Here is a 26,772-nt window from a genome sequence, read left to right as displayed (position 1 = left end):
AGCATTTTGGTTTGTCAGTATTTCTTCAGGCTTTGGGCTTTTGTAATCTGTGCTAATATTTATGACTCATACTTATTCCAGAATGCTATTTCTTTGGGAACTCAAATTGATTATCACTTGGTAGGCACTAAAAATACTAGCAGTTGACCACCTGTCAGAAAGCTCCTTGTGTTCTGAAGCAACGAGGAAAGTCCATTAGCCATTAAGCACCGTGTCCTGGAGCAGCGTTGGAGCTGAAGGGGGTGCTTCCCCAGACGTCAGAGCAGGCCGACGCCACAGGCTTCCTGGTAGATGATCTCAGGGGCTTACTTTGCTTCTTGTTATATTTCTTTTAAGTTGGTGTCTCTCAGTGTAAAATACCCTTTGAACCAAGGGTATTTTAGGCGTTTGGTCAGAAACAGATGATGTTTAAATTAAGAATTTGGGGACACCTGGGTAGCTCAGTGGTTAAGTGTCCAACTCTTGATCTCAGCTCAGGTCTTGATCTCAGGGTTGTGAGATCGAGCCCTGTGTCAGCCTCCATGCTGGGCGTGGAGCCTACTTAAAATAAAAAAATAAAATAAAAATAAATTAATTTGTATTTTGCGGCCATCCATAGATTAAAATAGGGGTTGGCAAACTGTGGCTCACAAGCTAGCGGTTGTGGTATGGCCTGGACGGTTTTCCTTTTTAAAGTGTTATTTAAAAAAAATAACAAAGAATACATGACACAGACTTCTGTGGCTTGCAAAGCCTAAGATATTTACTATTTGGCCCTTTACAGAGAAAGTTTGTGAGGCACTCAGTTTAGAGATAAAGCCTGTGGCATTGTGGCCTAGAGAAGGAGTATCAGTGTTTGGAGAATATCTTCTTGGAACTGTTCTGGGTTATTTATTTTTTGAAGTATTTATCTTTGATAAGTACAAAGACTTATCTTTGTACTTACGCAAAGTTGCCTGTTTATTTGCGAGAGCGTGCCCGAGCAGTGGGAGGGGCAGAGGGAGAACGAGAATCTCAAGCAGACTCCGTGCTGAGGGCAAAGCTGCCGGCGCGGGGCTCAGTCTCATGACCCTGAGATCATGACAGGAGCTGAAATCAAGCGTCGGCCGCTTAACCGACGGAGCCACCCAGGCGCCCCCAAAGGTGCCCTTTTAGATGAGGGAATCCTAGATACTCTTTGTCAGTATTAGCAAACCGTTATAAATTGGCCGTAGTAAAACCCCAAGGCTGGTTACTCTTTTTACAGCTATCTGTTTCCAGATGGACGGAATCAGAATCCCGACCTGACGGGCTTATGTGAACCCACTCCCCAGGACCACATCAAAGTGACCCAGGTGAATTTTGTTGTGCACGCTCCCCGTGCCTCTAGAGGCAGGCTTTTGTACGCACTTGACGCAGCTGACGGTAGAATGGTACGAAGTGATTGGAACGCGTACGTTTTAAACCATTGACTAGCTTAGGGAATTTAGGTGTGTGTGGTTTCTCTAAAGAACTTAAAACAGGACCAAGACTGTGTGCTTTCTGTGCCGGTGAGAGAAGAGTGACCGCGACTGCGGCACCTCCATACGAGCAAAATCTGTGTAGAGAGTAACAGTCGTCTGTCGTTCTCCTGGTGTTAGTACTGACGGTCGTGGTCATTCATTCGTGCCCCAGACATCTGCAGTCGGCTGAGTAATCTCTTCAATTTTTTTTAATCAAAGGAACAATATGAATTATACTGTGAGATGGGCTCCACCTTCCAGCTGTGTAAAATCTGCGCTGAAAACGACAAGGATGTGAAAATTGAGCCCTGTGGACACCTCATGTGCACGTCCTGTCTCACATCCTGGCAGGTACGGGTCTTCTCCGCCCTGGAATCCCTCAGAAGCATTGGGGGGTTTGTATTCTTTATGGATAGCAAGGATGGCCTGGTTCGGGGCGGAGGTTTTAAGCTTCTGGTTTCTTTTTTTCATCTTTAGGAATTGTGTTTCCTTGTGGACACACAAGTGTCAGTACTTTCAGCTGCATCTTTTGACCGTCTCCCATTTGCTCTGCAGGAATCAGAAGGCCAGGGCTGTCCTTTCTGCCGATGTGAAATTAAAGGTACTGAGCCCATTGTGGTAGATCCGTTTGACCCTCGAGGAAGTGGCAGCCTCCTGAGGCAAGGAGCCGAGGGAGCTCCCTCCCCAAATTATGAGGACGATGATGATGAACGAGCTGATGATTCTCTCTTTATGATGAAGGAACTGGCTGGTGCCAAGGTAAGACTGCAGGTTCAGAGACTGGCAGACTCCATCGTGAGTGCTGTTTAAAGGAATAGAGTACTTGATGACATCCAAACCACAGGTAATACTAGCGGACATTTACTGTGTGGGAGATGCCATGCTCAGTACTTCCCTTATTTTAACTCCTGTGATCCTGTCCTTGTATATACTCAAATAACCCGAGAGTAGGTAATCTTATTCTCATTTAGCAGATGAAGAAACCAGGGCACGGCAAGGTTAAGGAATTGGCTGAAAATTGCATGGCTGCGGCCAGACATTACGGCTTCAAGGCCTGTGCTCTTTCTGTGTCCTAGAACTGGGCTTTACTCAGCTTGTTGGAGAGAACGAGAGGGGATAAGACAGTGGGGCCCCACTGTGCTGCTGTGAGTAGAGTCCGGTGTTTGGTCTTCTTTCCTAAGGGGGTCCTGGCACTGGGAAGTTAGATTTGGAGGGGAGAGGCACTGTTAGTAGCTAAAGACATGGTGACTGAAGTGACCGGAGGGTGGTAGGAGGTATCACGTAGAAGCTAAACAGACTGGAGAGGCCCTAGTAAAGAGAGGAATCACACAGACTAAGAAGGGATGGATCAAATTCTGTAGCATTAGCGGGTAGGGTGAAGCAGGGATCTGTTCACTAATTAGAAGTAAGGCAGTCCTTGAAGATGTTAGCCAATACAGGGCAAACCAAAGGTTCTAATGTGCTTTAGATTCTCTGATTTAGAATGTTACAAATTCATGGGCAGCCTTCTTTTATAACAGCCCCTCATTGCCCGGCACACAGTAGGTGCTCAGTAAATATCGAAAGAATGGATTTGGGGGTGCCTGGGTGGCTCAGTTGGTTGAGTGTCCAACTCTTGATTTCGGCTCAGGTCATGATCTCGGGGTCCTGGGCTGCAGCCCAGCATCAGGCTTCGCGCTCAGAGGGTAGTTTGCTTGGTATTCTCGCTCTCCCTCCGCCCCACCCCTCCCCCAAAAAATAAAAAAATAAAAAAAGGAATGGGTTTGCTCTCTTAAATGATTGCATCCGGTGTGTCTCCTCCTCTCTGCCCTCAGTGCCGCTGCCTTATTACAGGCTGTTACCATCATCTCTTCACCTTCCCACCAGCACCAGTCAACTACAGCTCAGACCTGGCCATCGTTTGCCCCATACTCTGAGGACTTCTCGTTACTTCATGGATTAAAGCCGTTCTCCTTTTCAGGCACTTTTTTCCCTTAAAATCCTTTTTCTTTTATGTTTTGTGGTCCAGCAAGGCCAAGCCACTAAAAATCTTTCCATGCTTTTGTCTTGGTAGTTTCTTTTTTCTCTTTAAGATTTTTTAAATTTCTTTTAGAAAGTAAGCACATGAGCATCGGGGGAGGGATAAGCAAACTCCCTGCTGAGCGGGGGACCCTACCCCCAAACGTAGGGCTTAATCCCAGGACCCTGAGATCATGACCTGAGTTGAAACTAAGAGACGCTTAACCGACTGAGCCACCCAGGCATCCCTATCTTGGTAGTTTCTTTGTAATTTGGTTGAGTTTTCATTTCCGAGGAAACCTTTCCAGACTGTTCCTGCTTCCCCCACTCCCAGTTCACATGTGATTACACACGCATCATTTCTGGGTCTGTCCAGGTGTCTCTGAGACACTGAATACGTCTACCATAGAACTTACCGCCTCGTAATATTTTATTAAATGTATTTCCTGGTATATCGTAAATTCCTAGAAGGCAAGAGCCATGTCTCATTTGTAATTTACTATTCAGAATGGAGCACATCGTAATTACTTTGAATGTTTGGGAATTGAAATGACTTCAAAACAGGAATTAATAAATCTGTCTATGCTTTATCCGTAACGGGTAGTTGAGGAAGTCTGGAATGAATTGTACATTTTTGGTTTTTTTAAATGGACAGATTTTTTGAAGTTTTGGCCCCTTATAACAGGTTCTTTGGTTCCATTTTAAGAGATTAATTTGAGGGGTGCTTGGGTGGCTCAGTCCGTTAAGTATCTTCCTTCGGCTCAGGTCGTGATCCCAGGGTCCTGGGATGGAGCCCGCGTCTGGCTCCCTGCTCGGCGGGGAGCCTGCTTCTCCCTCTACCTCTGCCCCTCTCTCCTCATGTACGCGCTCTCTCTCTCTCTCTCTGTCTCTCATAAATAAATAAATAAATAAATAAATAAATAAATAAATAAATAAAATCTTTAAAAAGATTAATTTGACCTCTAAAGCAGTTTTATGCTCTTATATAGATTTCTCTCTGTTCAGTCATGAACATTTATTGGTAGCTCCAGGAATATTAGGGAAGCTGAATAAAAAGATAAGTTATTTTTCATGGATATATTTGAAATTAAAATTACCCTTTTTTCTTCCTGAAATTTTATAGATGAATAATATTTACTGTGGAGAAACAGGCATCACATTCAGTGTTGATGTGGGTACAAATTAGCCCATCTTTTGGAAGGACAGTTTGACATCTGTCAAAATGTGTAACGGTCACAGTGTGAGCTAGCACTTCCCATTTTAGGGCTTTATCCTAAAGACATACTCAGATAAGCACACAAAGATGTGGACGCAGTTCTTCTTACAGCATTATTGGCAATAATGAAAACTTAGAATCAACTCACATGTCCAAGCAGTAAGAAATTAACGATACATCCTTGTGTCTGTATTCTGGTGCTGCCATACAGATTACTACAGATTTAGCAGCTTAAAGCAACACAGATTTATTCTGTTACAGTTTTTAATGGTCAGAAGCCCTACACATGTGCCATCCAGCTAAATCAGGGTATCAGCAGGTCTGTAGTTCTTCTGTAGGCTCTAGGGGAAGATCCATTTCCTTTTTCGTTTGGATTTGGCAGTTTAGTTCCTTGCCAGTTGTAGGATTAAGATCCCATGTCCTTGCTGGCTGTCGGCTCATGGTATCCCAGCTTCCAGTGGTCAGCCGCGCTCTTTGGCTCCTGGACTTCTTTCCTCCCCCTTCAGCCTTATGTCTCTGTTTTTAAGGACTCGTGTTTAGATTGGGCCTGTCCAGATAGTCCAGGATAATTCTCCCATCTCAAGATCCATGCCCTCAATCATATTTGCGAAGTTCCTTTTACCAAGTAAAATAACATATTCACAGTTTCTGGGTTTTAGGGTGTGAATAAACATCTTAGCGCTGGGGGATAGGGAATCCTCATTCTACCTACTATAGTTCACATAATGGAATGCTCTGCAGAACAAGTTCAGTTTACGTATACTTAAGTGGAAAGCTGGCTAATGAATACTAAGTTTGAAAATAATTGTATACTCTGTATAGTATCACCTTATTTCTCTAAGAAAAATTGGTTGTAAAAAAGTGTAACATGCATAGGGGGAAAAATGACTACCCACTAAATTGCTGTCATTTCTGACAGGTTGAGAGGACTTGAACTTTATGAGATAGTTGGATGTTGTATAGTAAACATAGTACTTTTGCTAGGTGTTCATTATGCTGGGTAAGTGGCTCTGTGTTGAGTGCTGTAACTGTTGAGTGAGCTAGGAAACCTGAGACAAAGGCCTGCAAGGAGCTAGTGGTTGAATTCGAGAAGAGAACGTGCGTGCAGGTGAGACAATTTAACACAGGCAGACATTGAACATGGTTTTAGATCGCTGGGTACACGCTAAGTGCTGTAGGACTTTAAAGAAAAGAAGGAAGTGAACCCCTTTTCCATAGCTGATCTGTATGAATGACTTTAAATTTACTTATTTAAATAAAAGTAATAAACGTACACCGTAAAAATTCAGATAGAGAAAAAGCAGCTTCGTGTGTTGTGCTGTCCCTTGGCTATTCCGTAATTTATTTAGTCTCTTAATGGATGTTCATCTTGTTTCCAGACTTACACAGACGGATATTCTTCTCAAGTCTGTAGGGTAAACTCCTAGCAGTGGGATTGCTGGATGAGAGTGAATGTCCATTTAAACTCTTTGATGGAGGAAAGGCTAGAATTAGGGGAGGGGCATGGGAATTTCACAAAGACAGTGCTATTGCATTTCGTGGTGTTCATCATTGTTTGTGTGAATAAACTATTTTACAAAATATTTAACTTCTTTTGAGTAGATAACAAAGTTATCCCCGATTTTTTGTCCTAAAATCACTCCTCAAGGTAGATGAGACTAGGGGGTGCCTGATTGGCGCGTCCTGGGTAGCTGTCGTTCGGGGGTTTGTTGCTGTTTTATTTCAGTTAGTTTTTTTTTTTTTTAAAGATTTTATTTATTTATTTGACAGAGATAGAGACAGCCAGCGAGAGAGGGAACACAAGCAGGGGGAGTGGGAGAGGAAGAAGCAGGCTCACAGCGGAGGAGCCTGATGTGGGGCTCGATCCCATAACGCGGGGATCACGCCCTGAGCCGAAGGCAGGCGCTTAACTGCTGTGCCACCCAGGCGCCCCTCAGTTAGTTTTTAATACACTGAATCTACTTATTACAAAATCCAGATGACGAACGTATGTGGATTTTTTGGGTAAGTTTAAAAGACTTCCTAGAAGGCTGGCGGAAACCTTGGCTCCCTGCCTCTGCCGCCTTCAGCTCCTCTGTGGGCCTCACTCAGATTTGTGGGTTCTTAACACCTTTCACACTGTATACTCACACTGCCTTCTCTTGCCTCTTCAGCGTTAGTCATCTGTTCACTTCAGGTGTTGTAGAAAAGAATCGATGATCTCCCTCCTTCCTACACCATATCTCCCCACTACGGTTGAGTGTTTTTTGACTGAATCACTATTCGATATGTAAATGATTTTGCTCCTTGCTGTTGCAAGCAATACCCTATGATGTAATTGCTGTTGTTTTCTCATACAGCCTTTCGTTTTTCCTGGGATAATTGCTATATATGTGTGTGTGTGTATTTTTATTTTATTTTAATTTTTATTTTTTTAAGATTTAACTTATTAGCGTGAGCACATGGGGGGGGAGGAGCAGAGGGAGAGGGAGGGAATCTCCAGCAGACTCCCCGCTGAGCAGGGAGCCACACCTAGGGCTCGATCTCACGCCCCTATGAGATCATGACCTGAGCCGAAATCACAAGTTGGACGCTTAACCGACTGAACCTCTCAGGCACCCCAGATTGCTTTATTTTTATTTCCTTAGTTTTCCGTTTGTACCTGTCACTACCAGGTCTTACCAAGCTGACATCTCTCAGTATAATTTTCTATGAAGTAAATTCTCTAAATACAGTAGATAGTATGTAACATACTGTGGTGACATGTGGGAAACATGGCTCCCGCGTTTTCCTCTTTCTTGCTTTACTTCCTTGTTTGGGTGAAGTATGTCCTCAAAAAGGTGAGAGAAAATTTTTGAGACGTTTGATAGCTTGAATGCCTTTGTTCAGCTTTCAGACTGACTAGATACACAATTGCTAGGTTGAAAAAAACCTCTAAATTGTTACGGCTTCACTTCACTTCTATATTCTAGTGTATTTTTGCCATTTGGTGCCCTCTTTCTCTCTATCCCAAGGAGCTCTTAGGTTATTCTCCTTATCCTTGATTCCTTGAAAATATAAGGGCATTTTTGGTTTGTTTGTTTGTCATGGGTTTTTTCCTTCATTGGGCTGGCTATGCAGTGAACCCTTTCTATATGGATAGTTAGGTCCCTTGGGTCATAGAAACATTCTTGGGGTATTTCTCCGATCATTTCCTCTCCACTCGTGTTTTTTCTGCTTTTCTGGAACCGTATTACATGTCGTGATAACAACAGTGCAGGGATGGGTCGGTTATGATGTTGAGCCACGAAGAGTGCGACTAGCTCAACCCTCTGCACTTCAGGAACGGGAACGAGCAGTGGATGGCGAGAAGGCTTGAGATAGGCAGAGAGGGGCGCCTGGCTGGCTCAGTTGGTGGAACGTGCGACTCTTATCTTGGGCTTGTGAATTTGAGCCCCACATTAGGTTGGGTGTAGAGATCACTTAAAAATAAAATCTTAAAAAAAAGGCAGAGAGGGCTTTTGCAATTGGGAAACAATCTGAAGGGAAGGAGGTAGAAATTCCAGAGTCGAGACTGGTGGGAAAGTGGGAGTTACTGATGGTTGGTTTTTGAGCTACTGCACATTCTAAGGATGGCTAAGCTGGTAATGATGAGCAAACGGATTTGGTGAGATACGAAACCAGAAGTTGGGAGAATTGCAAGAAGGTGGCTTTAATTAATCAGATCTGAGGTTGGTAAGCAGAATGAAAAGGCAGATAAGATGCAAGACTCTTTCATGGAAAAATCAGGATACAGTGACTGGCTAGAAATTGATGAAGGGACAAGTAACCTAATAAGTTCTCACTTTCCTAACCCTTGAGGTGTCTGACTGTTCATGCCGCATCACTCATGCCCCAGGGATGTGGAGCCGTTTTTCTTAAGCATGAGTAAACGCGGGTAGCTAATGATGAGGGCTTTCTTTGCCTGCATTTATCACCCGGCATTAACGAGAGGACTAAGTATGTGACTGGTTATCTTCCTGTCATCTTACTTAAGTGCTAGTAATACGTATTTGCCTATATTCCATCTGTTTTGTTCCCTGGGAGAGAATGCAGATGCCAAGTAGCATTTTGTGTGAATTATGCATATCTCTTGATAGCTTGCCTGGACAAGCTTATTAGCCATTCATCACCCTGCTACAGGCTCGGAAATGGGAGAGGTTATACATGCATTGCTTCGTCTAATTTGGCACCTCATTTTTAAAGAACACAAATTATTAGGAAATATTATCCCTTCAAATTGCTGAATTGAAATAACACTTCTTCAGAAGGACTCGAGGTGCTTTTTAGATGCTGTTGATTCTTTTCCTCCTAATGTCTTTTTTCTTTTTCCTATCATAATAAGCCATGAAGAATTTCTCATCTTTGATCTCTTTCATTGTTCTGTGCCTTAATGTTATTTTCCCACGTGATTTGTTGAGAGGTTCTTGTCTGCTCCTTTCTTTTTATATGGGTTCCTATTTTTAATCTTGAAAAGATTTTTTTCTTTCTCTGAAGATGAGGTGGAAAATTGTAATATTTGTTTTCTGTTGTGAGCTAGGAAGCTTTTTGCAGCACAGCCGTGTCTAGATACTTGCCTGTAGCTTGCATCTGCGTGCTATTTCTGTGATTGAGAGCGCCCTCTTATGGTGACACGGAAATAATTCCGGAAGCCTGACCCATCGGTAGTACAGTCAGCGTTCATATGGTACTTGCTGTCTACAGCTTTAGGAGGAGTTGAAAGATGCCACTCCCTCCTACGAGAATAACCTATTGGGAAGTTTTATTTGTGTCAGGTGGAACGGCCTCCTTCTCCGTTTTCGATGGCCCCACAAGCTTCCCTTCCCCCGGTGCCACCGCGACTTGACCTTCTGCAACAGCGGGTGTCCCTTCCTTCAAGTGCTTCTGGTCTTGGAACTGCTTCTAAGGTAAGATGTTACCCATTTCTACAGTTTTCCAATTCTTTGTTGTGGATTATAGTGGGGTTTTTGTTTTTGTTTTTTAAGATTAGTGGGTTTTGATTGATTTGCTTTCCTCGTGTTTCCACAGGTAGCTTCTGGCTCCCTTCATAAGGACAAACCATTACCAATACCTCCCACACTTCGAGATCTTCCACCACCACCCCCTCCGGACCGGCCATATTCTGTTGGAGCAGAAACCCGGCCTCAGAGACGTCCCTTGCCTTGTACACCGGGCGACTGTCCGTCCAGGGACAAACTGCCCCCTGTTCCCTCTAGCCGCCTTGGGGAATCATGGCTTCCTCGGCCAATCCCCAAAGTACCTGTGGTTGCCCCAAACGCTGGTGACCCCTGGACAGGTAGAGAATTAACCAACAGGCACTCACTTCCATTTTCATTGCCCTCACAAATGGAACCCAGAACAGATGTGTCCAGGCTTGGAAGCACATTCAATGTGGATACCTCCATGGTGAGTCCTGACAAATATTTTTGGATGACATTTAATGGGTCAGAGTTTTGTGATAGGTTTTGTACAGGATTCAGAGACAGTGAAACATCCCTGCCCTCAGACGTATACATACCCTCCGGAAGGATGTTACTAGAGCAGATAAAGTATGTGTGTAAAGACCACAATAGGTGCACGTCTGTGCACCTGCATATATGTGTATATGTTTGTGTGGCTGGATTCATATAGTATAAATGAGTATTATGAATAGAAAGCATGTAAGTTGTAGAGAAAGGAGAGATTATTTCCAAATAGAGCGAGCAATCATGAGGCCTTTATGGAACAAATGGCATTCTGAATTTGAAGTGTTCTTTCCAAAGTGAATAGTGTTAAGGTCAGAAGTACAATGACACAGATGCTTGAGGTATATTGTGGAACTAGAAGTAGTTTAATTTGAGTGGAGCAGAAGTTTTGTATTTCAGAGGAGGGGAAAGGTCTAGAAGGGGGCATTAGGACTAGATCAGAGGACCTGGAAAATCCCATCAAGGCCAAAAGAATATGAATTTATTTGGTAGGAACATGAGCAAAATGACGATTTACAGAGAGAAGTCTAGTAGTGTGCAAAACGGATCGCTAAGAGAGTAGATTGAAAAACGGTTAGCGGTTCATTATTTTGTAAGCATGAGATAAGGGATCCAAACGGGGGGGGGGGAGGTTTATTTGTTCTTTTGTTGGTTCGTTTGTGTATGTGCTTCACAAAAAATCCTACCCTCACAAAGTTTACATCTCTAGTGGAGTAGAGACGAAATAAACACAGTAAGTTAATAAAACAAAGGGCATTCGTTGCTGATGAGCGAGCTATGGAGAAAAACAGTGGAAAAAAGGGGTGTCGGGACAGTTGGAGTTGGGGTGGGGGTACAGGGAGGAATGGGGTACAGTTCTGAGCAAAGATCTGGAGCATTGGTGAGAGCGAGCCCTGCTCATTTTGAGGGAGTCTGTTCCAGGGTGAAGGGGAGGCAGGTGAGTTGGGGAGAGTATGCCGCCAAGTAAGCAAGAGGAAGAATACTCCAGTGCACATTTCATTGACCTGCTTTCTCTTGTGTATGTGAGCAGTGTTATTTCCTATGTGCTACACAAACAGTTGAAGGTTAATTAGCAGTATAACTACATAGTAATGCTGCCAGTCCCCTTCAGACAAATGAAAAAAGGGGGAGAACAGCCTGTGAGCAGGGAAGGTGAGGAATACGGTGGGGCCCTTACATGAACTGCGAACTTCTTGGTGGCAAGAGAAGGGGGGGCGGTCACTTACAAGAGGCCTCAGGTAAAGGCCGTCTAATTCGTGAGAATGAATTAGGTCAGGCTTTCTGGTGACCTCACTGTAGAAAGAGATTTTTAAAGCTCGAGAGGTTATTTGCGTAGACAGCCAATTTCCTCAGATCTTGCAGAATTAAAACAAAAACCCCCATTTCCTTGGCTCCTTTTAGATCTCTGTCTTCCTCACCCTGACATTTAAACTTTCTTCAGAGCCCGAAAGCAGCTTTGCTTTTGGGCAGATGTAATAACCCCTAAGCATGGCGTTGAGAGTGGGGTCTGTGTCTGTATTACTGTTCTTGTTATTTTGACTAGGTTGGAGAAGTAAGAGGCGACACTGAGTTGTGTTAAGAAGGTTCTTTCTCACCACTTTTCTTTCCAGAATGTGACTAACAGCCCATTAGCAGGTTCAGAATGTGAGCACCCCAAAATCAAGCCTTCTGCATCTGCCAGTGCCATTTACTCTCTGGCTGCCAGGTGAGTACTAAGGCTGTGTCTCGTGGAGCAGAGCTGGTCCTGCTAAACAGCTTGCTCACAGAACGTAGAAAACCCAGAGCGGTATAAAAGAAGAAGTAGAAACTGATCTGTTGGTCTCACTCTTTTCGTTTCCTCTGTGTCCATGTACATAGATCAGCCTTGCTGGGCTTAACGATTTTATTAATCTTTTCAAAGAAGCAGTTTTGGTTTTGTTGACTTTTATTTTAAAAAAATGTTTTCTTAATTCTTATCATTTTTAATTTTAATTCTTAATTCTTAGGTATCTGCTTCGTGTGTGTGCGGTAAAACACCCACAGTGTACACCATCTTGCGACACCTGGGTGGCTCAGTGGGTTAAGCATCCGACTGTTGATTTCAGCTCAGGTCATGGTCTCAGGGTTGTGAGATGGAGCCCTGTGCTGGGCTCCACGCTGGGCATGGAGCCTGCTTGGGATTCTCTCTCTCCCTCTGCCCCTCCCTCTCCTTTTCTCCCTCTCTAAAAATATATACATATACACCATCTTACTTATTTGTAAGTGTCCCATTCAGTGGTATTAAATACATTCACATTATGCAACCATCACCACCAACCATGCTCGTTAACACTTCGTCTTGTAAAACCGAAACTCTTTCCATATTAAACGAAAGCTCCCCGTCCTTCCCTGCCCCAACCCCTGGCAGCCACTGTTACACTCTGTCTTCAGGATTTTGACTAAGTACTGCCTATGAGTGATCATACAGCATTTGTCCTTTTGCGACTGGTTTACTTTAGTTATAATGTTCTCATCCGTGTTGTAGAATATCGCAGAATTTCCTTCCTCCTTAAGGCAGAGTAATATTCCAGTGTATGTATATACGGTAGTATCCCCCTTATCTGCATGGGATACCTTTCAAGACCCCCCGAATGCCTGAAACCAAGAATAGTACTGAACCCCGAACGTACCCCATGTTTTCTTCTATATATACATACACGGTAAGGCTTAGTTTATAAAGTAGGCACACAAGAGATGAACAACAACAATGAAATAGGACAGTTACAACAGTTTACTATAATAGAAGTTGTATGAGTGTGTCCTTTCTCAGAATACTGTACTATACTCACCACCCTTCTTGGGGTGATGTGAGATAAAATGCCCGTGTGATGAGATGAAGTGAGGGGACTGACGTCGGCATTGGGACATAGTGTTAGGCTACTATTAACCTTCTGATAATACATCAGAAGGAGGATCATCTGCTTCCAGACCGCAATTGACTGTGGGTAAGTAAAACCACAGAAAATAAAATTGCAGATAAAGGGTGACTACTGTACCACGTTTTGCTTATCCGTTCATCAGTGGGTGGACACTTGGGTTGCTTTCACATTTTAGCAGTTGCAGTGATGCTGCTGTGAACTTGGGTGAGCAAATACTCTTCAGGGCCCTACTTGCAATTCTTCTGAATATATATGTGGAAGTAGTATTCCTGGATTATGTAATTCTATTTTTAATTTTTTGAGACCCCATCATACTGTTACCCTTGCCCTTTTTGTGGTATCTTTAGGCTTTTCTACATATGAGATCATGTCATCTGCAAACAGGGAGATAGTTTTTCTTCTTTTCTGATGTGGATGCCTTTTATTTCTTTTTCTTGCCTAATTGATCTCGTTAGAAATTCCAGTACTGGGATGCCTGGGTGGCTCAGTCAGTTAAGCATCTGTCTTCAGCTTAGGTCATGATTCCAGGGTCCTGGGATTGAGTCCCGCATCAGGCTCCCTCTGCCTGCTGCTCCCCCTGCTTATGCGTGCGCGTGTGCTCTCTCTCTCTCTCTCTGACAAATAAATAAAAATCTTATAAAGAAAAAAAATTCCAGTACATTCTTGAGTAGGAATGGTGAAAGTGGACATCCTTGCCTTGTTCCTGATCCTTCAGAAAGCTTTCGGTCTTTCACCATTGAGTATGATGCTTGCTGTGGCCGTTTCATATATGGCTTTTGCTAAGTTTAGGTACTTTTATTCTTAGTTTAGTTGATTATTTTTGTCATAAAAGGGTGTTAAATTTTGTCAAATGCTTTTCTGCACCAGTTGAGATGATCGTGTGGGGTTTTTCCCTTTCGTTGATGTGGTGTATTTATTAATCAGTTTTCATACGTTGAGCCATCCTTGCATTCCAGGTATCAGTCCCATTGATGTATAACGATGTATAATCCTTCTTATATGCTGCTGAATTCTTTCTGCTGGGATTTTGTTGTGGACTTTTGTATTAGTGTTCATAAGGCTATTATTGGTCTGTTGTTTTCTTGTAGTGTCCTTGTCTGGCTTTGTGCAATGATTGTGCCATCCTCACAGAATGAGTTAGGAAGTGTCCCTCTTCAGAGTTTTGGAGCAGTTTGAAAAGAATTGGTATTCGTGGGGCGCCTGGGTGGTTCAGTGAGTTAAGTGTCTGCCTTCAGCTCAGGTCATGATCCCAGGGTGCTGGGATCAAGCCCCGCATCTGGCTCCCTGCTCAGCCGGGAGCCTGGTTCTTCCTCTCCCTCCTCTCTCCTCGTGCTTGCTCTCTCTCTCTCTTTCTCTCTCTCTCAAGTAAATAAATAAAATCTTTCCCAAAAAAAGAATTGGTATTTTTTATTAAATATTTGGTAGCATTCACCAGTGAAGCTGTCAGGTACAGGGCTTTTCTTTGTTGGCTGATTTTTGATTACTGAATCCATCTCCTATAAGTCTTTTCAGATTTTCAATTTTTTGTGATTTAGTCTTGGGTAAATGTTGTGTTTCTTGGAATTTGTCCACTTCACTTAAGTTAGACAGTGTTTTGGCATTAACTGTTCACAGTACTCTCTTAAAATCCTTTTTATTTCGATAGAATTGGTAGTAATGTCTCCACTTTGATTTCTGAGTTTTAGTAATTGGAGTCTTCTCTTTTTTTTCTTAGCCCATCTAGATAAAATTTGTCGGGTTTGTTGATCTTTCTGAAGAACCAACTTTCGGTTTCATTGATTTTTCTCTGTTGTTGTGGGGGTTTTTTTCCCCTCTGTATTTTATTTACTTCTGCTCTAGTCTTCATTGCTTCCTTCCTTCCACTAGGCTTAGGTTTAGTTGGTTCTTTTCCAAGTTTCTTAAGTTGTAAAGTTAGGTTGATTTGAGATCTTTTTTGATTTTTAATGTAACCATCAGTGCTATAAATGCCTTTACCACTGCTCTGAGTTTTGGTATGTCATGGTTTTGGTTTCATTCACCTCTGTTTTCTGATTTCCTTTGTAATTTCTTCTTTGATCCCTTGGTTGTTTAAAAGCGTATTGTTTGATTTTCACAGTTTTGTGGAATTTTCAGTTTCACTTTTGTTACTGATTTCTAATTTCATGGTGTTGTGGTCAGAGAAGATACTTTGTATATCTTTTAAAATCTATTGAGACTTAATTTGTGGCCTCACATATTGTCTGTCTGGCAAATGTCCCTGTTCAGTGAGGGGCTGTGCATGTACGCTGTTGTTTTTGAGTGGAGTGTTCTGTTTACGTCTGTTAGCGGTAATTGGTTTGTTATGTTGTTTAAGTACTGTTTCCTTGCTTCTGTCTAGTTGTTCTATCCATTATTGTGGGTGAGATACTGACATTTCCATATATTGGGGCTCCTGGGTGGCCCAGTTGGTCGGGCATCCGACTCTTGGTTTCGGCTCAGGTCATGAGATCAAACCCCACATCAGGCTCCAAGCTCAGCATGGAGTCTGCTTGAAGTTCTTCTCTCTGTCCCTCTGTCCCTTACGTCCCCCCTGCCCCCATGTGCACAGGGTCACTCTCTTCTCTCTCCCTCTCAAATCTTTTTTCAAAAAGTTCCTTTATTCAGTACATTATTATTTGATAGGTTGTCCCCTATTTTTTCAGTATCATAAATAGTACTGTAGTGAATAGTCTTGGTTATTTCCTTAGGGAAAATTCTTAGAAATGGAATTTCTGAGTCCAAGGGTATGCATTTTGGTTAAATATTTTTGCTGAATTACACTCCAGAAAAGTTGTACTAATTTATTTCTAAAACTATATAAGAAAGTACTTATTTCCCTGTATTTTTGCCAATACTTGGTATTTTTTTCTTAATCTTTTCAGGTATTTCCCACGAACAATTTATTAAGAAAAGTTTCAAGCATAGAGTCAGGTGACAGATTTTTACAGTGAACGTCCATATACTCCCCACCTGGGTTCTGCTATCAGCATTTTCTTATCCTTGTTTTATCACACATTTCTCTCTGTACTTTTTTTTTTTTTTTTAATCTCTACACCCAATGTGGGGCTTGAACGTACAACCCTGAGATCAAGAGTCTCATGCTGCGTGACTGAGCCAGCCAGGTGCCCCTCTGTACTTCTGTCCATCCATCAGTCTGTCTTTTGGGACACATTTGAGAGCAAATTGTAGACACTAGTACACTTCCGCCTTAAAACTTCAGCCTGTGGTGCACAAAAAAGTAGTATGTAGACATGAGGGGAAAAATCTCAAGTTAAATTATAGGGACTGTCTGGGTTAGGTTTCTGTAGCATTTAAGTGTCTTATAATCAGCTATTGCTTTCATAATTAGGGAAAATAAACATTGAATAAACACAGGCAAATCCAGGAGGTGCTCCTTCTAGTTCCAGAGTGTTTAGGATGTACAGAAAAAGTATAAAGAGGGAGGGAGGAGATACTCTAACTCGCATTCCCAGTAGCATTTGTGTGTGTGTGTGTGTGTGTGTGTGTGTGTGTGTCCGTGTCCGTCCGTCTGTCTCTGCACACCTGCGTGTTTCTTAGTTTGTGGATTTGTTTTGTTTTCTTATTTTTGTCTTTGGTCTCAGGGGATGGGTAGCAGGAGAAGTTTTGGTTCAAAAGTTCCTGGCTGAGAGCTTGGGGTATAACAGCAAGATCTCTGAAGCAGGAGTCAAGATGGGAGGAGGTCTGGTCTCAGATTTGTTGCTAGGCTACCAAGGCACCTGATCTCTATTTCAGGTGTTTCTTACGTCAGACGAGGAGAAGAGGTGTTTATACTATGAGATAACATATGAGAAAGCTTTTGACAAGCTGTATATTCTTTGAAACTGTAGGTAGATTATAGAATGGGGATTTGGTAGAGGTTCCTGGCATATTGTCTGAGAGCCACTGCTGCTGCTCGTTTGAGGCCCGGCAGGAGAAAACCTGGCACTCCAGCCCTTGGGCAGGGACTCCCGACTTATCTGGGGCCTGAGACCAACTAGTATCAAGTATTGTCCCCGTGTAACCCATCTCAGACAACGTAGCGGCATCTGTGGTCAGCTGAGAGCAGACATCTATTAGTGCCTTTTGTAATGACCTTTCTCGGCCGGGAGAAGGAATAGTTCCCTAGGTGGCATCCGTTCTGCTCTGTCAGATTTGAGTCGTGGCCTGGGTTGAAGGCAGCTTGTTAATTGTTTTCATTTTCTTTCTCTGTCTTCTATTCTTCATCTTCCAGGCCTCTTCCTGTGCCAAAGCTGCCCCCTGGGGAGCAGTGTGACAGTGAGGAGGACACCGAGTATATGACCCCCTCCTCCAGACCTCTAGGGCTTCCAAAGCCAGATGGGAAACGGCCTCTGGAGACAACCCAGAGTTCACGGTAGGTTCACGACAGTCCCATCTGGGAATGGGGTGACAGCATGCACCTGCTTGGCTGCTGCCTGTGTGATGTCATCCAGCCAGAATTAAAGCAGAAAGATGTGTGTAGCCCCTAATGTTCGGTCTCTTGCAGCTATAAGCGGTCCCACTTACACTTCCTCACTGTCGCAGTTATTTCAAAAACACATCTATTATGCATCAGAGGAGTCAGTCTTGGGACATTTATTAGTGATCCTGGCAAAAGGGGCGTATGTTCTCTCGATAGACTCAGGGTCTAGAGTAGTGAGGAATAGATGAGTCTTAAGAAGTTTGCAGGTAACAGAGCTCTGTTTCTGAAGATCGTGTGCTCCTTTGCTTCTGGTTCAGAGCGTGTGAGTGTGACCAGCAGACCGAGAGCTGTACATATGAAGCAATGTATAATATTCAGTCCCAGGCGACGCCGCCTGCCCCGGAGAGCAGCTCCTTCGGTGAGTAGCTGTTCTGCCACTTGGAAAATCATTGCTGTGCCATCGGAATGAGCCTCTAATATTTGGCGGTTTGAGACAGCTTGATCTTAGCAGTAACTTCTTTTAAATAATTTCCTTTGCAAAATATCTTTGATCCACGGGCAGCAAAACCCTCTCCTCTCTTTTATTTCCTGTTCCCACAGCAAGTTCCCTTTGTGCTTTTTCATCCTTCCAGGGCCTAGAGACATTCGGGTTATAGGGCCTGGGCCTGCAGTGCCGGCAGCTCCCTTTTATTTCCTTTGCTTTTGAGCATTGATGAAATTCTTTTGTGTGTGGGTGGTGAATACTCCATTCCCGTATCAACTAGTTTGTCAAGTAGAAAGTTCAAGAAGGCAGCATACACAGGCCCTTTGGCTAATCCTCCAGGGTACAGTGCCGTTAGAAATGGAGAATGGATGCTATGAGATGGCGCGAGTCCTTGGTGTCAGCGGCCTCCACCGTTGGCAGGGGTAGCTTTCGCCCCGTTCAGGAAAGCAGAGCTGCAGGACTGGTGTAGACCGCGTTTTCTCTGTTCTTGTATCCCCACCCGCAGGGCCTCACGTGGTGGTTGGCCCGGGGTAGACAGTCGGTAACTTTGATGCCGTAGGTGCGGGAACGGATGGGCTGTGTTAGCGGATGGGTTGTGGAAGAAGGTGATAACGGCACGCACTTTTCTCCAGGCGAAGGGCATGTGGCTGCGGGCCGTGCAGGCGCCGGCCCCGAGGGATCAGAAAATGAGGAAGACGGCTATGACGTCCCTAAGCCTCCAGTGCCGGCCGTGCTGGCCCGCCGGACCCTCTCAGACATCTCTAACGCCAGCTCCTCCTTCGGCTGGTTGTCTCTGGAAGGCGATCCCCCCACACGTGAGTCTCCAGGCCGGCTCGGGTTTGTGCCGAGTTGCCGGATGGTTCCTGGTTAGGAAGTCAAACCGGAGTCCAATTCTTTAGGATTCTGCCAGACTTAGAAAGGAGGTTTTTCCTTAAACCCTGGCTCCTCCTGGCTGGTGGTAGGTGGGACTTCTGGTTCTTCCGAGTGTGTGTTAGGACCCTGGTGACGAAGCTTGATGGTTCAGAGCACGCATTCCTGCCTTCCGGACCCTGTCACTTCGCCAGGAGGGCGTGCTGGCTCTGGAGAGCCCGCGGAGTGGGCTTGGAGCCCAGCCCGCGTTTGGGCCTTGACCGTCAGGGGCTGCCCTCGCACCTGTGGCTGTCTGGGAGGGCGGCAGCCGGGGTTGCTGTCCCTTCGGAAACTGAAGCCCGCGCGCAGACAGCTGGCGAAAGACAGACAGCATCCAGTTGCCCGAACAGGCGGTGACCCCACCCACCTGGCCTCGCTTCCTGCCGCTCCACGGCAGCTCAGGCGTCTGTGTTCCTTCTTTGTCAGCGGAGAAGTCTAGTGTCTTCTCTGGCCCTGTCAGAAACGTCGTTTTAAATCATCCAGGCACTAGCGCGCGAGCCCTCGTTGCGAAGTGTATAGAGCGCGACGCGGACGCAGGTGTCTGCGCTGGGGACAGCAGTGTCCTGTCAGTGCAGCAGGTGCGTGGTATATTTAGAAGGTTGCTCCCGCCAGGAGGAGGAGGAGGAGGAGGCGGCTAGCTGCTGAAACGTGGAACCTGTAAAGCCCGGCCCTCTGAGAGCCCCAGTGCCCAGTTACAGTAGGTCCGCTTGGTCCTGGCACACGGTTCCTGCTGCAGGAGGGCTTCCCCCCACATTTGCAACTCTTTTCTGTTTGATTTCTTCTAGACTTTGCTGAGGGTTCCCAGGTTCCTGAGAGGCCTCCCAAACCGTTCCCTCGGAGAATCAACTCGGAGCGGAAAGCAGGCAGCTGTCAGCAGGGTGGCGCCGCGGCCGCCTCCTCGCCGCAGCTCTCCAGTGAGATCGAGAACCTCATGAGCCAGGGGTACTCCTACCAGGACATTCAGAAAGCCCTGGTCATTGCCCACAACAACATCGAAATGGCCAAGAACATCCTCCGGGAATTTGTCTCTATCTCGTCTCCCGCCCACGTCGCCACCTAGCACAGCCCTGCCCGCGGTGGCGTCAGAGGACCAGTGAGCCGGGCGCTCTTCCCCGGGTGGCCCCTCGGGGCAGAGGTTCCTTGGAGCCTTCACAGTGAAGTCTTGCCCTCTCTGTGGGATTCCACATCTGTGGTTCCAGGATTTCAAAGCAGTGGAGTGAACGTGGAGCAGCTAGTGTGTTTTATTATTTTATTTGTTTTGAGCGTGGATTTGAAGGTGTTCTTCAGTCCCCACTTAGAGTGTGGATTTTTATTAAATGGTAGCCTACCAGGGGAACAGTCCAGAAAGCGGTGGGAGAAGTATTGTGCTGTAAATCCTCACGGGGGGGCTTGAGACTCCCTGGGTTAAGGGTGTGTGTGTGTGTGTGTGTGTGTGTGGTGGCGTGTGTCCTGTGATGATAGGATGACCTGCTGTATGTGTTAATCCCAGGCAGGGATTTAGCGCAACAGGAAGGAACCGTCTAAAGACTTCCATCTACTGTGGTATGAGACCCAGCCCCGGCGTGTAGTACAACTTCAGCACTCCCCTGCGGCTTGGATTACCCTGTGCATAGCTCGAGTCTTGTATTTTTAGAACACCCTCCCTCTGTCCTTTCCCCTGCCTCCTGCTCCTGCTCCGTGTCTGTCACTGGCAGTGGCCAAGTGGCTTGTAGGATGTTCTCTCTTACGTGTGGTGGTGTGGATGGCTTGGTAGATAGGTGGGGCAAAAAAGAGGACTGTTGCTGTCTCATTACAGTCCTGTTTGGTCCTCGCAGCTAACCCCGGTCACTCCAAAGCACTGCGGCTATAGGAGCATTGATTCTGTTGCAGTACGACGTGTTAATTACCCTAATTGCACAGTGACCGTGGTGAGGTGGAGGCCTTCAGGTACATTCCGCGCCTCCCCAGAACATAGTCTGCGGGAGCCCGCCGCCTTCCTGCTGGGTGTGTGCGCTCACGTAGGTCCTGGGTGTTCGACTCACTGGGAAGGGAAGAACATTCGTTTCCAGCCTGGCTTTCTGGCCCGAATACCACAAAACTTTTAGGAAGCTTCATTCACATGCTCCTTACCTTGTTATGCAGAAGATGCACGAAATCGACAGTTAGGGTTTATCTGTTTGGTTTGTCTTCCCAGTGAATGAGTTCCAGCTTGTGTGGGCATCTCCCTCGGGACAGGAGTGAGGTGATACTTCCAGAAGGTTTTTGTCCTTGCCCGTGGAGGGGAGGGGGTAGCACCCCTGGTAGCACAGCACTGTGCTGGTAATTAGCACCAGTCCTACACTGGTAATTACGCGGTCCTACACCAACGACGTGGTTCTCTCTCGGGCCTGTGGCTTTGGGAATGGGGCGTCCCCTCCCCTCTTCACACTAGTCCTCTGTGCTGTTCTCGGACCGCGTTCTCCACGGTGATTACACTCTGTAGTGTGCTAAGATGACCTCACGGTGGCCCAGAATGTGAGAAGCCAGCAGCTGATGTGGGTGCAGGTGTGTGAGGAAGATTCGGGGCCCCGCACGGGGCAGCCGTGAGAAGGTTCCCTCAGGTACTGTGAGATGAGCCTTGGTCAGCGCTCTGGCCCGTCTTTGCTGACTTCCCAGCAGGCCGTACCCTCCCTCGTGTCAGAAGCAAGCCTGCTCTTGGCTACATCTGCCCTCCTCAAAATCTGATCATCAGGCTTTCGTCTTTAAATGCAGACAGAAATGAATCTCTTGAGGTCCGTTTTCTTTCCCATCTTTTCGTCTATGGAACTAAAATGTTTTCTGACTCTTCTCTTGCCTCTCAGCGGTTCCTAGACCTTTTGGCTTTATGTTCTTGCCTCAGAGCCATTCACATTCCCAGGGTGGACGGTACGGGACCTCTCGTTGACTGGCCACGGCTCCCCAGTCGGCATGGCGGGGAGCGGGACGGTGGCCGTGAATGGGAAGCGGTGACCTGGCGTCTCCTTCTGAGAGCCAGTAAGGAGAGAGTTTCATTTGTGCTTAACGCTCAGTTTGCATTTTGTTTAGATGCTGAAGAGCCAGACAGAGAACTAGAAAAAATGGCAGCATTTTCCGTGCCTGTCCACTCTGGAAGTTTTCTGTGTCTGCAGGCGTCCGTCGTCTGAAGATGTGTCAAGAGAACAGAGCCCTGGTTCTGCGTATCTCTTGCCGAGCCGGTGTATCCCACATCTTCTTTGGAGATTGTGTCCTTCCTCCTAGAGGCCAAGGGCAGGCTCATCCCTGTTTTCCTAATCGAGTACCCCCGTGGCTCCTGGGGTCGGCCCTGAGACCGGGCTGTCAGGTGCTAGGGTCGGACAGACACGTCAGTGACCGGCTGTCTGCTGCGGTTTTCCGGGCATTAGACCGTTCTGTGAGGTTTGCTCCCCTTGGGTACTCTGAGGACAAACCTCGTCCATGCCTGAGACTGCCAGCATCACCTCAGGAAAGTTTGCACGTGGGCGTTTGTCTTGAGGGGACTTCCACAACTTTAATTTCTTAACTTTTCTTTGGACCAAGGCACAAGTAACCCTTCTTCATCTTCCAGTTGTATGGCAGTTTCTAATTCCTGGGCTCTGCTCGGAATTTAAGATTGCCCTTTCAGAAGTGGGCTCTGAGTTTTGCCAGTTTGGGCAAATCCCTCTCCTTTCTCCCTCCGAAGTGCAAGTGGTTCCTTCTCTGGTCCCTTCCCCGATGGGTAAGATAAAAGCCACTTGGAGGTTTTGTCAGATGCATGAAGCTCTTTTCAGTGTGATCTCCTCTCCCTCTGTCTTTCTGGCTTGTTCTGCACAGGCTGCCTCGTCGTCGGGTGGCTGCTTGGCAGTAGGTCGTCTACTGCTCCTGCCAGGCTGCTTCCCGGAAAACCTGTGGGCTCTGTGATCTACCTCCCTTGAAGAAATGAGGAGATCAGGCAGTTTTTTGTCTCAGCATTTACCTGTTAATGTTGATGTAAATAGTCTGTTCTCCCCTGGCCCTCGGTCCCCCTACAGCCCCCCTCGACACACTCTGCGCGTCTGTGCTCTTACCCACACAGTCTCGGGGCCCAGGATGGGGGAGAGTGCTCTTATCAGTTAGCTGTTCTGTGGATTACAATTTTTGGAGGGGGGTCGCCCTTCTTCATACTTATTTATTTCCTCTGTAGAAAAGTAAAATATAACCCATGGTCCACACAGCAAACATACAAGTGAGTTTTTGTAAGTTTGCTAGTAGAGTAGGGACCAAGCTCTGTATTCCCTTTAAGGCACCATTAACAAGATCGACACGTGTTCTGGGTGGTCAGCACAGGTGTTGATGCAGAATATTCTCCTACCTCACATCATGACAGTCAGGGTTATAGACCTTCTTCCTAAACTGCAACTTCCCCTTCCTGCCATTGGCTTCCGGCCTCTGGAAGCCGCGCCCCGGGCAGAACGGCGTTCGGACGGTCGGCCCGGCTGTGCACCAGGTAGCTTCTTCCTTCGGCAAAGGGCTGTGAGTGATGCCCACGTGCGGAAGTGCGGCTCCACGCTCCTGCCACCTCGTGGGGACTTCCCGAGGCCGGTGGACTGTACGTGGGCCGCCTGGCCCTTGCATTTGGCCCCAAAATAGCCCTTCCCAAGAAGATTGTGCGGTTTGTGTTCACAGCTCTTTCACATAGACATGTATTTCCTTATAGAGCTGTCCTGGGTAAGAGCAATTCAGGCTCTTCCGTGAGCCCGTTGTCTTCCTAGAGGCTTGATCACGTCTGGGAGCGTCCGCGGTGTCGTGCCCGCCGTCCAGGATGCGTTGCAGTGGAATCTGTGTGGTGGCTCAAGGCGCAGAGTGACTCCGAGTTGCACAGTAGGGCAGTTAAATGTGGAAGCGAAGCATCGGCGCACAGTCCCCTCTCCAGTCTAGTGCCTTCCTTGATCTTTTTACTGAACGGCTTTGAGTCTTTAATCCCCCTTGTTGCGAAGTTTCCTTGTCACCCTCCTGGGACCTGTCACCATCTCCCATTCTCTTTGGGACTTGTTTCCCAGTCCTTCAACGACCTTTGCAGCTAATCCCATGTCCTAGAAGGGCTGAAGGTGTGGGAGAGACGGGTGGACACCTGTCGTTGGGTCCTGGTCTTGAACGGGTATATGTGCTCTCCCAAGAGCCAGGCAGTAAAATAGATGGAACTCAGTCACTTCTCGGAAATGCCAGCCTTTCCCTCCCGGGGTAGGCAGCTCAGGACCCTAGAACTTAGTACCAGGATGCACACGTCAGCGTAAAGTGGCCCTGGCACGACTTTGACCTCAGCCTGTGTCGCAGTCTTTCTTTAGAAACGCGTCAAGCCATTTGTGCACGGAGGGGAGGGTGCATAGTGAGAGGAGGTCACGGTGTTGTATCATTGACTGCCCTGTTTAGGAATCCTTAGATGTAAGAAGCAGGTATCCAAGCTAAAGAAAGGGAGTCCTAAGGATGCAGGGTATTTTATAGACCCTGGTATAGGAAGTACAGCGGGTTCTTGAATGGAGCTGGGACTGTCAAAATTTTCACCTAGTCCTTTCTCCTGCTTGTCATGCACTGCCCCGGACTGGCCACCCCAGTCTCCAGGTCCACGCGACCTCCCGGCTCTGGAGATCACCGTGCAGATTCCCAGTGCCTCTTACTCCTATTCTCAAGAAAAAAACACGATGAGCCCTGCACGTTGCTCTGGTGTCTACCCCTGACTGGCCAGCCTGGGCGCAGGGGGTGGGTGGCAGTGGCCTGCCCCCTCTGCTGGGGGTGGGGGGCGCTCTCTCGGAGAAGAGGCTTCAGACGGGATAGATAACCTGGAAGTATTTTAGTAGCAAAACTGCTGTCGTACTGCCCTTTTTTTTTTTTTTTTTTGAGAGTGGAAAGGCAGGGCACAGGACTGTATCTGGGACATTGAGGAAATTCTTAGGTTTTGCTTAATTTGGGTTTCTGTCCTCTTTGTTGCTTTATTTCCTATTTTAATTCCCTTTACCAGTCTTGGCATCCAAGGTTTCTTACCTCCCTCTGCAGGAGCAGTTTCCTCTTCCGGAGCTAGTCTGTTCTTAGGTGACATTTCTTCACCTTCATTCAATCTCAGGTTTTTAGCCTTCTTTCGTATTATTTGGAGAGCAGATCACAAACCCCACTGTAGCCACCCATGGACTTCTGGGCTCTTTTCAGGTGTTAGCGCTGAAAATATATTCATTCTGTGGGCCTGTGGCCCGTGGCCCCTCCGGCCCTCTGCTCACCCTTGCATTTGGTCTGTGCTGCGGGAAGAGAGCTCTGCAGTAGTCCCCTTAGGCCTTCCGAGGTACTTCAGAAACTACTGCCCTGTCGCAAGAATATGTTGGGACAGTTTCAGGATGTAAATGAGACGGAGATTCCAGTTTAGAGGAGAGTTTTGACCGAGAGCTCTTTAGACCAGAAACCTTGTCTTCCCCGTCCACTTGCTTGCTTTGTAGTCCCGTATCAAAGCCTTTATTTGTTGGATTTTCACAGAACTGCTTCTGCTTGCCTAAGTGTTTTGATCTTACTTACCTCATCCTAGGGCCTGGCCCGTGTTAGTAAGGCATTTCATAATTACTTATAACTTTTTTAAACTATTGGAGTCGTTTGGAATACACAGAAGTAACCTAGTAATCCAAAGATACACATTGAGGCACATGATGAAGGGTGGGTCGTCGGCCTTTGCATTTGATATTCTGGACTTGGCTCCAGAATTAAGGAGCAGAGGGACAGCAGCGTCATGGGCCTCTGTGTCCGAGGAAATCTGGGTTGGTTTCAGAAGGGAGTAGCAGTGTTTGTGGTTCTAGTAAGTAGCACGGGAGTGAGGCGTGGGGAGACAGGGACGGGAAGAGCGAGCTCTGCGTGGAGGCTCAAGCACGTTTAGCTGGGAAAGTCAGAGAGCCCTTCTGAAGGGCCAGCTGTACGTGCGGGGTAACAGCTGTCTGGAGATCTCCCTGCCCCTTCCCTTGGGTAGTGCTAGAGAGAAATGTGGCGGACCACTCCCTCTTCTTGTACAGAGCAAAGGCTGAGAGCCAACCTCCGCTGTCCTGCTGATTCGGCAGCCAGACAGGTCGCAGAGTTGTGATGACCCGGCTCCCTACTCTTGACTTCTTCCTACAGTGAACGTGAGCCGCACCTCTGCATTGCCTCTCACAGATTCTCCTTCCACCCCTGCACCAGACAGGGAGACCAGACAGGGCCAGGGGGGTGGCTCAGGATGGGCCCCCTGCCACGCCTCAGGCCTCAGGCCTCAGGCCTGGCACCACCTCTCTGCTCGGCCCTGCCGAGGGGGCTTGGGGATGGTGTGCAGGCCAGACCACGTGCCAGTGCTTCGTGCCCTGCCATCCGTGTGTGTCTGCTCCCTCCTCCCTCCCTACCTCTGACCCTGTTGTGGGAGAGGGTGGCTATGCTCATGGCTGTCTTGAAACTGAAGAGGCAGAGAACTACTTAGGAGTCTGGAGACCACGTGTTTTCTCCTCCTTGGCTTCTTCCTTCTGCTGTCTGGGTAAGCCCGTAGGCACAGTGCCCGTGAGAGTGGATGCCTCCTGACCTCCCCGCCTCGGTGTCTTGGCCTTGACCTCCTACTGAAACGTGGTAGCTGGGAGGTACATCCTACATTTGCTTTCTGGCTGTGGTGACTTGGGATTTTTAACCTTATATATCTTTTTCCTTTATTCAGAACAGAACAATTTTTAGCACACTGAAAAAAAAAAAAAGCCAAACATTTTGTGCCTTTCTAAGGCAGCACTGTATCCCAGGCTGCATTTTAGGACTTAATATGGAAATACCAGAGTCTTAGCTCCTCTACCTTGAGTGTCAGTCCTTAGAGTCTAGGGGGGGAGGAGGAGACGCTGTGGGGGGCTGGGGAGAGGGCACCTAGGTGCGGCAGGGCAGCGGTCCCTTCCCCCTGCCACCGTGCTTTGTCGGAAGAAGCGAGCATTACCCTGGGATCAT

The 26,772-nt window shown here is 46.7% G+C and overlaps 1 protein-coding gene and 1 non-coding gene across 4 annotated transcripts in view; both read left to right on the top strand.

Moving 5' to 3' along the window:
* CBL (Cbl proto-oncogene) overlaps positions 1 to 26,540 on the top strand; it is a 78,246-nt gene extending 51,706 nt beyond the window's left edge. For 2 of the 3 annotated variants that reach the window (XM_087868365.1, XM_087868366.1), the window contains 10 exons: positions 1,226 to 1,313; positions 1,680 to 1,811; positions 2,016 to 2,219; positions 9,432 to 9,578; positions 9,700 to 10,077; positions 11,747 to 11,841; positions 17,262 to 17,402; positions 17,768 to 17,868; positions 18,567 to 18,749; positions 19,629 to 26,540. In XM_087868365.1, the coding sequence (XP_087724491.1) occupies positions 1,226 to 1,313; positions 1,680 to 1,811; positions 2,016 to 2,219; positions 9,432 to 9,578; positions 9,700 to 10,077; positions 11,747 to 11,841; positions 17,262 to 17,402; positions 17,768 to 17,868; positions 18,567 to 18,749; positions 19,629 to 19,903 (1,744 nt within the window). In that variant the 3' untranslated portion in view covers positions 19,904 to 26,540. The remainder of the gene's footprint in view (positions 1 to 1,225; positions 1,314 to 1,679; positions 1,812 to 2,015; positions 2,220 to 9,431; positions 9,579 to 9,699; positions 10,078 to 11,746; positions 11,842 to 17,261; positions 17,403 to 17,767; positions 17,869 to 18,566; positions 18,750 to 19,628) is intronic. The other variant, XM_045797971.2, reaches the window with a different exon arrangement.
* LOC123792742 (small nucleolar RNA SNORA19) lies at positions 11,124 to 11,253 on the top strand. The gene has a single exon (XR_006779783.2). It is a non-coding gene; the product is annotated as a small nucleolar RNA SNORA19 (small nucleolar RNA).
* Positions 26,541 to 26,772: the final 232 nt, after the last annotated feature.

Source organism: Ursus americanus, chromosome 16, assembly GCF_024610735.1.
Source record: "Ursus americanus isolate L20-20 chromosome 16, mUrsAme1.1.p, whole genome shotgun sequence".
NCBI classification, from domain to species: domain Eukaryota; kingdom Metazoa; phylum Chordata; class Mammalia; order Carnivora; family Ursidae; genus Ursus; species Ursus americanus.
The sequence above is the reverse complement of the archived record's forward strand: the minus strand, read 5'-3'. Positions and strand labels throughout refer to the sequence as shown.